An 11,190-nucleotide genomic window follows, 5' to 3' on the forward strand; every position below is an offset into this window, starting at 1 on the left:
TTCTCTAGGCTGATGACAGATTCTGCAAGGTCAAAAAATAAAGTGCTTTGCTTTAAGTCTCTAGTACCCTTATTATGAAGTGAGGGCCACTGTTTTTCACACAAAGTAATCACCTTGGGCAGGCAAAGACAAGAAAGACCATTGCTGGAGCTTACTAGCTTATCAGCTGAGCCAAATCAGAGCTCCAGGGTTGGTGAGATATTCTGACAATTAAGGTGGAAGGCAATTGAGCACGCTCAACCCTGACCTCTGGCCTCCACATGTGTGCACACACACAGACACCACACTAAAACCCAGAGGCTGGGAGAGATGGCTCAGAAGTGAAGAGCACTTGCTCTTTCAAAGGATTGGGGTTTGTTTCCTAGAACCCACACAACTGCTCACAACTCTCTGTAACAAATCTCAGAGGATCCAATGCCCTCTTCTGGTATTGGAGAGTACTGCATGCATGTGGTGCAGGCAAAATACTCATTAACATGAATAACCAAACATAATTAGGGGCTAGAGAAATGGCTCAGGAGTTAAGAGCACACACTGCTCTTATAGAGGACCTAAGTTTAGTTCTTAGCTTCCACATCCAGAAACTTATAAACTGCCTACAACTCCAGCTGCAGGGGATCTGATACCAGAACTGGATCCCAATGCAAGTGTAGAAAATTTTATAACCTCAGTTAAGTTACACACTAGAGTTGGCCATGAGTTGATTACTGTTGAAGCTGGGTGACAAGTTGTGGTTTGTTATTATTATATTAATTTCTGCTTATGCTTGAAATTTAGACTGTCTGTCTGTCTGTCTATCTATCTATCTATCATCTATCTATCTCCTATTTAAAAAAGCTGAAATCTGGCAAACATACTTTCTCGGTCCTAACACAGGACAGTCCCGTTGGGAACTCTGGAGGGATGAAGATTTTCATCAGAGAAGTTTGACAAAATGCATAGGGAAAATAAATCTTTCCTCTGGTGGTTCATACAGCAAGACTGGAACCAAGCTTAAAAGAGAAATGGATGAAGTTCAGACATTAGCTTCTCAGGATAGTTGCAAGAACAAACACAAATCTTCCTTGATATGTGCTAATTAGAAAAACTGCACATCTACAGCACTGCACTTGGGAGGTGGAGGCAGAAGCTCTGAATTTAGTCAGCTGGGCTTGCACAATGAAATCCACCTCAAAGCAAAGCCTGGAGTGGAGGCACGTGTCTGTAATACTGGCACTTGGGAGGCAGAGGCAAGGGCTCAACAAAAATTCAAGGCCAGTCTGGTCTATATAGTAAATTCTAAGTCAGCCAGGGCTACACGTGGCAAGACCCAAACAAAGCCTGGCATGGCAGTACACACTTTAATCCCAGCACTCAGGAGGCAGAGGCAGGCAGATCTCTGTGAGTTTGAGGTCAGCCTGGTCTACACACAGAGTTCTAGGACAGCCAGGGCTTCATAGAGTTACAGTCCCACCCCAACAGCCCCATTGACACTTAGCCAACAACTCCACTCTACAGTTTATTGGGTTTAGAACTGGACCAAGTCACACGTATACAAAACAAAGCATACTATCCCAAAGCAGAGTAGGGATTAAGGGCTGGGGATCTGTTACTGGCCTTTGGGGGAGTTCTGAGGGGAGGGGTAGTCAACCTTCCCACTGCAGAGGTGTGGCCACAGGGTAGAAAGGAGAGGGAGCCACTTGGCTTTGGTCACAAAACTCAGGGCCTGGCACTAAGCCAGGACAGACAGATGGAAGAGAAGAAGCCTCAGAAACCACCCTGCCCAGGAAGCCAGGGACTGTCGGCAGTCCCACTGTGGCGGGTTCAGACCTATACTCAGGGGCTGCTGTAAAGGAAAGGCAGCAAAGCAAGAGGGAGGAAGGACACTGACGAGTGGTCACTGGGGATACTTGGACCTGTGGAAAGGGTGGGTGGGGAGGTGGGCCACCTGCCACTAGGCAGCTAGCAGCGGGTTTCATAAATGCCACTTCGGCCAATGTATCGCACCCATTTGATGACATCATGGTCACTGTAGTTCAGCTTCGGTTCGAATACCTTCAGGTAGCGCACCTTGAGGCCAGAAGGCGCAAATGGCACCTAGGCAGAGGACAGCTCCAGTTAGGAACATGGCCTTCCTATCACATCGGCTCTACTCTGGCAAGTTCCATGGTTCACCCCCCTCATCTACCACAGGGTTTTGTGAATGGCTGGGGTCCAGAAGTAACAGAAGAATGTTGGGGTGGGGAGCCCACTGGAGGTTACCAAGTAGAGTTACTAGGGATCATCTCATGTCTGAAGAAGGCCCAGCTGTGATGATAACCATTCCTTTAAATGTCAGGAGGTAACCAGAGAACTACCTTTGAACATACTTATTCTTGTCAACACTATGGACTGCATAAATTAAGTGGAGAAAATGCTATGTCTGATTCACACAAACAAAGTCAGCTTGTCTTAACTGTCTTTCAAATAGTCTGTTTCTCAACAACTGTTTTGAGACAAGTCAAGAGAAGTCAGATTAAATTCCAACTTCTACTAAGAGGCTTAAAGAGAATGGGTATATCAACTCAAGATAATTCCCAGCCAAGACCCAGTTCCCTCATCCCTAAGGAGCAGAGACTGATCTCAACCATTGCTGACTTTCCCAGCACACACAGCCATGGCACTAGGCCTCCCCTCTGCTATACCTCAAAGTTCATGGAGATGGGGGGTCGAGCCCATTTCTTCTTATCATTGGTGGGCAGAAGCTCAATCTCCGCGCTGATCTGTGATTCCTTCATGCCTGCCATGCGCTTGATCCTAGGAACACAGGGATAATGGGCAGGAAGAGCCTGTGGTAATTTGGAGACTTTTCAAAGCAGGGATTGCTTGTTTTAAGCATGGAGAGGGAGAGGGAGTAAGGGCACACGAGCTTATGGGAGGTTCCAGGACAAGGATGAGAGATCGGGACCCTGAGAACTGTTACATCTTAAACACTTGGGGCTTCAATTTCTTCTTAGATAGATGGGTAAACTCTCCCTTACCCAGACTGTATGCTTCAGACACAAGACAAGGGCCAGTGGGAAACACTTTTGAAAGAGACATATATACAAGCTCAAGAGCAGGCGCGCACACACATGCGCACATATGCACACACACTTTCTCTCTCGGCTAACAATATAAGCACGGGTTCCCAGGAAGCAGGCACACTTCTCTCACCCCATAACCCACACAAGAAGACAGAAGGTTAGACTTAACGAGAAGGTACACTATGGCATCTTGGGCCTGGCTGTGGCCTCCTCAAGACTCACTTCCATACAATGGCGTTCTCGCTGGCCTTGTACTTGGCCTTCCCCTTCATGCAGATCACCTGCACCCCGCTTGTGTTCAGTGGGGTTGGGATCCTCACCTAGGAGTGACACACTTGTCAGTGAGCTCTATGAAGGACTAATATCATCTATCTCTACTCCCCGAGTCAAGTTTTCTTTCTCCAAGTCCCCCGCCCTCACCTCAATCTTCTGGGCCAGAAGTGAGGGCTTGAAGTTGGACTTGATGACCACCTTGACCTCCAGTTTGGTGCGTCCCACTTCCCGCACCAATGGGATCACCCGGAAAGGAAGGATGATGTCCTTGGTAGTACGGTATCTTTGGAGGGGAGAAGAGTTTCGATAGCGCAGGGCTGGTCCCACTCTCTTCCTTCCACCCCTCCCAGGTGCACCCCTGCCTCCTCACTCCCCAGTGGCACCTCATGAGTTCAAACTCTCCATCAGGCGGGATGAAGCTGATGCTTCGTTCAGAGTCAAACTTGCTGAGTCGCACACACTGGTGGAAGGTGCAGTCATCAATGGCAATTGATTGTTTACCACTGCAAACAGAAGCGGAACTCTCACAGGTACAGTATGTGCCAGACTAAGAGACCACAGCAGACTAGCCACTCTGGTTATGGGACGCTATCATCAGCGTTCTCACTTGGGAATCCGGGCCCTGCATTTCGAAGTGAGGGAGAGCCTTCAGGTTCCTTATCACCTGAGAACCCTGCTGCTGGGGACCAAATAAAGGAGCTGGCTCTTTGAGGACAATGACAGTACCATCATTGAATGCTCTTGGAAAGAGATTTAGCAATTCCAGAAGAAATGAAGTTTAAAAGGAAATCTGAGTCACTAGGCCTCACTGAATTCTCAAAGGCCCACCATCTTTGTTTCCCTTGAGCCCCCAGAGTCCGGTACCTCTTGCCTGTTTCATCAGCTGTGCCTTTGCCCTGCTTTTCAATGACAATCTTGTCATTCATTCCAAACTTGCATTCAGGCATGCCACTCAGATAACTCTTCATCACCACCCGGCCTGACACATGGGCACTTAGCACCTGCCCTGAGGACAGACAGAGAAACAGGGCAGCAGCTGAGCCAAGCAGCAACGCCAGGCTCTGCCCTGTCCCCATTAGTTTTTTTCATGAGATGGCACTTACCTTGTGGGGACATAAGCAGGTTTACACTCTCCAGAACATCTAGGAAGAGTTCATTTCGGCGATACTTGATGCCTTCCCGCCGCCAGCCGATCTGCCCAGTCACCTGGCTGGTGATCTGGGATTGCTCTTCTTTTGTCTATATGATGGAAAGGTAGCAGATGACCTTACTCCTCTCCCCACTCCAACCTCACCACTCTCCTTTCTGTTCACTACTCTATAATCCACCTCCCTCACAACCTTTACAGGGCAGGGCTGGAGAACAGAGCCAAGTTAGGATGGTAGACATGAAGAACAGCTTACCTGATGCTAGAGGCCGCAGGTCCAGCAAAGTCACAACAGGGAGCAGCACAGGAAGCAAAAAAAAAAAAAAAAAAGGAGAAAGCTATGAGGCTTGAGTCCTAGAGGAGAGCCCCGTGCTCTTCTGAGGAACACAAGGCCTCCACGAGGCCACAGCCCTTGTCCTTGGTGTAGAAGAAACCAACTGAGCAGTATTCCTGGTAATGGAGAGGCTGAGTTGGCAGTTTCTGGAATAGGAGAGCTACCCAGGACAAAGCAGGCCTGCAGGAGGCTGAGGCCAGCACTTCCTGTCTAGGACAGGCTCATGAGTCAGCTAGGATAAAGCTGGGGACCAGTGGGAAGGAATGAAGTTTGGGGTGCACCCTCCCTGTGTTTTGTACAATTCAAGTACCTGACTCTTGATGCCCTGCTGAGTGATGAAGGTTTTCAGTGCACCTGTCTCTGAGTTCTGTGGGTAGCCAAAGTCCAGAATCTCTGCAAAAAGAAGGAAATTGTAGCTGGGCAGTGGTGGTACACTCTGGAAGCACAGACAGGTGGATCTCAGAGTTCAAGCCAGTTCCAGGACAGCCAGGACTAAACAAAGAAAACAAAACAAAAAACAAAACAAGGCAGGGAGGTGGTGCTGCATGTCTTTAATCCTAGCACTTGGGAAGCAGAGGTAGACTGATCTCTGTGAATTCGAGGCCAGCCTGGGCTACAAGAGCTAGTTGCAGGACAGGCTCCAAAGCTACAGAGAAACCCTGTCTCGAAAAAACAAAAACAACAGCACTCGGGAGGCAGAGGCAGGCGGATCTCTGGGAGTTCGAGGCCAGCCTGTCTCGAAAAACCAAAAAAAAAAAAAAACCAAAAAAACAAACAAACAAAAAACCCAAAACAAACAAAAACAAGGATATACTATAAAGGAATTACTAGCCTCTAGAGAAAAACAAAGGCTCCTTCCTTTATTCCAGTCCTTCCTCTGGCCTAGGTAGACCTGGCTAGCCCAGGTATTGATGCCTCTGTGTAACAATCTGCAGTAAGGTCTTTCGGCTTAGAGCACTCAGCTTATGATTTGCTGTTCATAATAAAACTTTTTTTTAATGTAAAAAAAAAAAAACACACAGAAGAGTCACATGGTCAGTGGGTAAGAGGCTAAAAAAATCATGAGTCCTCATTTTCTCCAGAAAACAGCTGTTGTTAAAGGGGAAGCAGTGACACAGCCAAAGGGACCTCTAGGCCTTCCTCTTCTCCAGGCTCTGCAGCAGTATGAGATGAGAGCTGGGAAGACGGCTGTGAACTAGGCTCAAACTGCAAAGGAGAGGCTAATACAGGCTCAGCCGCCGAACTCTTCATGCTCCCAGCCCCAACGAAGACCAAAACTTCCACAGCACACCTGCTGGCCTATTTTTGTATTCTACTTCAAAGTAGCCTTCAGGCCTGGATGTGGACTGGCTGTGTCAAAGCCAGAGCTCATCATCTAAGAAACCAGAGACTCAGAAACAAAGTTCAGAGCATGCAGGAGTCTCCAGATCCCTCCCCAGTTAGGTTAATCCCCACCAAGGCCATCAGTCCCCAGATGCCTCACCATCCAGCAGCTCGTATATGAGCACAAAATTGTTCTTGATGTTTTCCTCACTGATCTTGCCAAAGTAAGCAGCCATTACATCACACATCTTATAGAGGAATTCGAAGACCATGGCAGCATTGACATTCTGCTTGGTGACCGCTGCCAGCCAGATGTTGGACCGCTTAACATGGAAGAAGCTGGTGCGAGCGATGTTTGTGACAGGGCTGCGCACCTGCTGCCGTGCATGGATCACGTTGACCCGAAAGGCATCCACTGCATTCCTCCTGGGGGGAAAGGAAGCAAAGAGTCTGCTCAGCATCTAGGCAGACCTCATGAGAGTCACCTACAGACGCTGCAGCTCCACCCTCCATACCACTGAAATGACATATATCCCCAAGTCAAGGCTTAAATTACTAGGGCTTCCCTTCTTATAGGCTCATGGAAAGAAGGCTATGAGAAGTAGGGAAGTCAAATGATAATAACGGCAGGGTAGGTGGAGCTTTAATAAAGTGACTCCCAGGCCTGACTTCGACTTCCCGGATATACCTCAGCTGCCACCTCTCTAGCTTTCCAGGAAGTTCCAGGTCCTGAAGAGAAAGAAATCTCTATGGGGCCCACCAGTGGGGAAGACCAACTCCTCTAGAAGTTGGAGAAAGTTAGTATGACCTCAGGGAGGACTAAGATCTGACTCCAGAAGTTAAAGGAATAAAAAAAAGATGAAGGAAAACAATCATGTGGAGCAAGACCCCCTACCCGCCTGTACCTGAGTGGCAGCATGACTGGCTGCTTACCTATTGCTACATCAGCCAATGAGATGGGATGAGAGAAATGACGCCAGCAAGAGGAGGAGAGTGACAGCAAGGAGAGAGAGGGTTAGACGACACACAACACAACAAGAGCGCGAGGAGGGGGGCGCACATACCAAGAGGAGAAGCAGACAAACAGCCAACAGGTAGAGAGCACACCAAGGCATGCAGGGAGTCATGTGGCCTAGCTGTAGCATCAACCAGGACCATCAGAGGTGGGGGGAACAAGAAGGGGTGGGACCAGCCAGGCTCACTCAGGCTAGGCATTGCCACAAAGTCTAGCTCAGCTTCACCACCAAACAATGGATACAGCCACAGAGGCCACACCAAGCTAGCCCATCAGCCAGGGAGACAGGAAGATAGGACAACTACGACAGATCTATTCCGTGACTATTTAGCTCAAGCTGTCTGGGAAAGAAAATCAAGGTAGGAAGTAGCAGAGGAGCCTAGGTTCAGGTTAGAGCAGTGGAGGATCTCTTATTAGTCAGCAAAGAGCCATAGCGTGAGATAGAGCGAGAAGCAAGGCTATAGTGAGCTCTTTGTAAGGTCTGCGGGACTTAGGACTTGGAGCCATTCAGGTCCACCCAGGCGAACTACAAAGGCAGCATGACCCTTAGAGCGCTTCAAGCCTTTTCACATCCAGGAAGGGCCCAGAAGAAAAAAAACAGCTGAGTCAACAGACCAGAGAGGATTTTACGGGGGTCTAGCGAAGGCTCTCAATATGAGGAGCATTTTGAAAGCAAGCGTTAGATGGATTAGTACCCACCCTGCTGCTAACTACACCCACTGGAGATAGCACTCCCTCCTGAAAGGAAGACAACCTGACTGGGAAAAAGCACTCATCTTTAGCAACCAGACCTCAGAGATACAGGAAAAAGAAGGGCAGGAATTCCTAAGCCTGGGAGCTGGGGGTGTCATTCCGAGGGCCTGAGCCTAGCTGCTAGGCCAGTGCCTAATGGGAACCAGGCTATATTGCATGCTCAGGCTGAGGCCACAGGGAGGTGCGGGCACAGCATGCTCAGCTAAGAACTTACCCGATGTCATCTCTGTAGACCCGGGAGATGAGCACCTCCCCCTTGTGATTATAGATGAATAACCCTCCAATCATGGTGGCAGCTCAGTCTCTGGGACCCATTGCTCTGAGAACAGACCTAGGAAGGAACAGTGGGATTAGGATAAAGGAAATCTTCAGAACCCTTGCCCAAGTCCCCAGTGGGACTGTGCAGCGTGCTCTTTTCCTGACTCAGTCCTCCAGCAAGTGACTCTGCAGCTCTCCCAGGGAAGCCCCTCCCCCTCAGCTAGGCTCCAGTTCCTGTTTATTCCACACTGGATAGGAGAAAGAAATTTCAGAGTGTGGGGCCCAGGATTGAGGCCATTTTCACCCAGCCTCTTCTGAGAGGCCGAGCCAGAGAATAACCCCCACTCCTTCTCCAGTGCTGAGCTCAGCGAGGTTTCTTCTCAACCTCCCACTGTGCAGACTCTCATTCAGGCTCCTGCCAGTGAGTCACTGGCCTGCCTGCTGATGCAGGAATGGCGGTAGGAATTTCTCTAGTTGGCTTGGGCCTGGGACCGCCACCAGGCACAACCTTTAGAGCAAGCACTACCCCTTCCAAGAAGGCGGCAGAGCATGAACCTCTAGAAGCCTACACATTCCAGGAAAGGGTGTGCAGGATGAGGATAGGAGGGGGAGAGAAAGCAGGCCCAGGGGCTCTAACACTGACACAGGAATGTGGCTGAAGCAAGGCTCCTCTTTCCCAGGCAGTGAGATAAGCAGGCAAGGGGGCAGAGGTCCCAGTGCCGGCAAACCACACTCAATGATCCAAGTTGACTACAGTCCTTTTAAAAAAGGCTTAATTTTACTTTCACGTGTGTACATGCCAGTGTGGATGCTGTGTGTGCGGAAGCAGTGGTGAGCCACCTCACCTGGGTGCTTGAATCTGAATCAGGTCTTCTGGAGGAGCAGTAAGTACTCTTAAACGCTGAGCCCCTGTGACACTTATTTCTGGTCACAGTCTTTCAAAATTTCAAAGTGCAATAAAAATGAGGTCCGTGTGTAGCATTAATTTTGCCATCTACATTGTGACTCTGGATCTGCCGGTACCTCACTTCAAGCCTGATGTGTATAAGCAATGGGCAGGGATAATAGAATGCCTCAATTGTTTAAATTATTTGGGTCAAAACTAGTTTAGACTGTTTGAGAAAAGGGGTTAATCTGGTTCTAGATTTTCTGGATTAGCCCAGGTATTAATTTCACAGGGGTTAGTTTAACAGACTTCCTGAAACTAGAAAATAAGCCCAAGACCAATGACAAGTCTGTTAAGGCAGTGGACTCATTGGCATCTCACAGTTCCAGAGAAGCTGAGAGGAAAAAAAAATGCAAAATGGAGCCTGAGCAAAGGACCAAGTCCACAGGTATCAAGCAGTAGGTAGTTCAGGGCATTTGAACCCGCGGGTGCGGGTGGGGGTTGGTGTGTGTGTGTCCTGGACAGAAATGGAATATTTAGTTAAGGGAACAGTTAGCTGTAGTTGCTAGCAATATACTAGGGTGACCCCACAGCAGCAAATACGGCTGTGGGGGGTCCCTGGAGAAGTTCTTCTATGGCAAAGGTCACAGGAGCTTTTGAGGAGCAAAAACCGGCGGAGAAAGAATGACAGTAGAAAAAAGGAAAGCCGAGAGACAGGGCCTACTCTGCGGCTCGTGAGGCAGGAGAAGGTGGTGGGGTTTTCTTAGCCTAGGGAGGAGATATCCAGGCCGGGAAGACAGCACGCCGGCATGCGGGGGCTGTCACAAGTCTGAGGGGAAGGAGCCATGGGGATAAATAGGAGGAAGGACTATCGCAAGGTTCGAGACCTGTCACTGTTCAAGGGAGTGGCACAAGGAGATGTCACTGTCCTGGGGGGGATGGGGGCAGAGATGGGAAGCCTCCGGGTTGAGCGGTTGTCAGGATTCTAGGGATGGGGGCGCCGCGCGGCGTCCCGGCTCTAGGATTCGGGCCCCTGTCTCTCCTCAGAGACGCCGGGCGGGTCACTGGAGGGCGTCGCTCCCCGCCCTGGCTGCAAATCGCGCCCGAGGCACCCCCGCCCGGGCGTCCGCTCCCTCCCGGGTCTGAAGGCTGAGGCCACTCCCGGGTGCGGGCAGTTTTCCACCCAGCGCGGTGCAGGGCACGGCGGGCGGCCACGGTGCCCTCACCGGTCCGCTAAGGACCCATAAGTCCAGCTTCCCAGCTCACCTGGAGTCAGCAGCCCCCACAAGGCCGGCCTGGCCACTCTCGGATCCCAAGATGTCCGCCCGCCCCCAGCTCGCCTGTCCGCTGCCTCGGCTTTCACTGCAGTGCTCCCGCCCCGCCCCGCCTCGATCTCAGCTGCGCCTGCGCGCTTGCCTCCAGGGCGACTACAAGTCCCATCAGCCCCCGCAGCTTTCAAGCAGCTAAATCAGAGCGCCCTAGGTTTAGCAAAACTACAACTACCGACTACCTTCGAGAAGGAGCCGTCGGCGGGCCTTATGCGTCTTGCTTGCGACACGCGTCGTGGTACACTCCACCCATTCATTTGCTTCACCGAGTATCACGGGAAGTGTAGTCTCTTCCATCTTTTCTGTTCCTAGTTAGATTGTTTCGGTAGGCTTCGAAAGATCAAAGGCTGTTTGTCGAAACCAGCTGTAAATTTTGAGTTACTGAAGTCTTTTATTGTCTCCAGATTCCGAAGACTGGCTGTCTTCACCTTACAAACAGTGCTGAATTTACTGCTCTTTAACACCAACATTGATTTTCCCAAGGTGTATGTATCTATTGCAGTCACGACTGAGCCCTTTCCCGGGGACAATTAACCAAAGACAAAGGGTGGGGAGGGAGACTAATTCTCGGCAAAACTAGTAAACGTTTTTCTCTGAAACCCGTGACTGTGATGCACTCCTTTAATTGCAGCGCTCGGGAGGCAGAGGCAGGAGTTTTAGGCCAGCCTGGTCTACATAGGGAGTTTCAGGACAGCCAGGGCTACATAAGATCATATCCACCCCAATTTAGTTGTGCATGGAACTAAGAAATTCCGTCTCCCATGACATCCAAAATGAGAGAATGAGGTGGAGCCAACCCTGGACACAAACAGCCTACCCGGTTCTCGCC

The 11,190-nt window shown here is 50.0% G+C and overlaps 1 protein-coding gene across 1 annotated transcript; it reads right to left on the reverse strand.

Annotated features, from left to right (window-relative positions):
• Positions 1–1,485: 1,485 nt before the first annotated feature.
• Positions 1,486–10,419, reverse strand: Ap2m1 (adaptor related protein complex 2 subunit mu 1). Its single transcript, XM_075968792.1, has 12 exons — positions 10,300–10,419; positions 8,104–8,220; positions 6,282–6,547; positions 5,109–5,191; positions 4,721–4,726; positions 4,421–4,556; positions 4,182–4,323; positions 3,701–3,820; positions 3,465–3,600; positions 3,267–3,364; positions 2,664–2,775; positions 1,486–2,076 (listed from the first exon to the last, which is right to left on the reverse strand). The coding sequence occupies exons 2-12, from the start codon at positions 8,175–8,177 to the stop codon at positions 1,942–1,944; spliced, it is 1,308 nt and encodes a 435-aa protein (XP_075824907.1). The 5' UTR covers positions 8,178–8,220; positions 10,300–10,419; the 3' UTR covers positions 1,486–1,941.
• Positions 10,420–11,190: the final 771 nt, after the last annotated feature.

The sequence above is a fragment of the Microtus pennsylvanicus genome, chromosome 1 (genome assembly GCF_037038515.1).
Source record: "Microtus pennsylvanicus isolate mMicPen1 chromosome 1, mMicPen1.hap1, whole genome shotgun sequence".
NCBI classification, from domain to species: Eukaryota; Metazoa; Chordata; class Mammalia; order Rodentia; family Cricetidae; genus Microtus; species Microtus pennsylvanicus.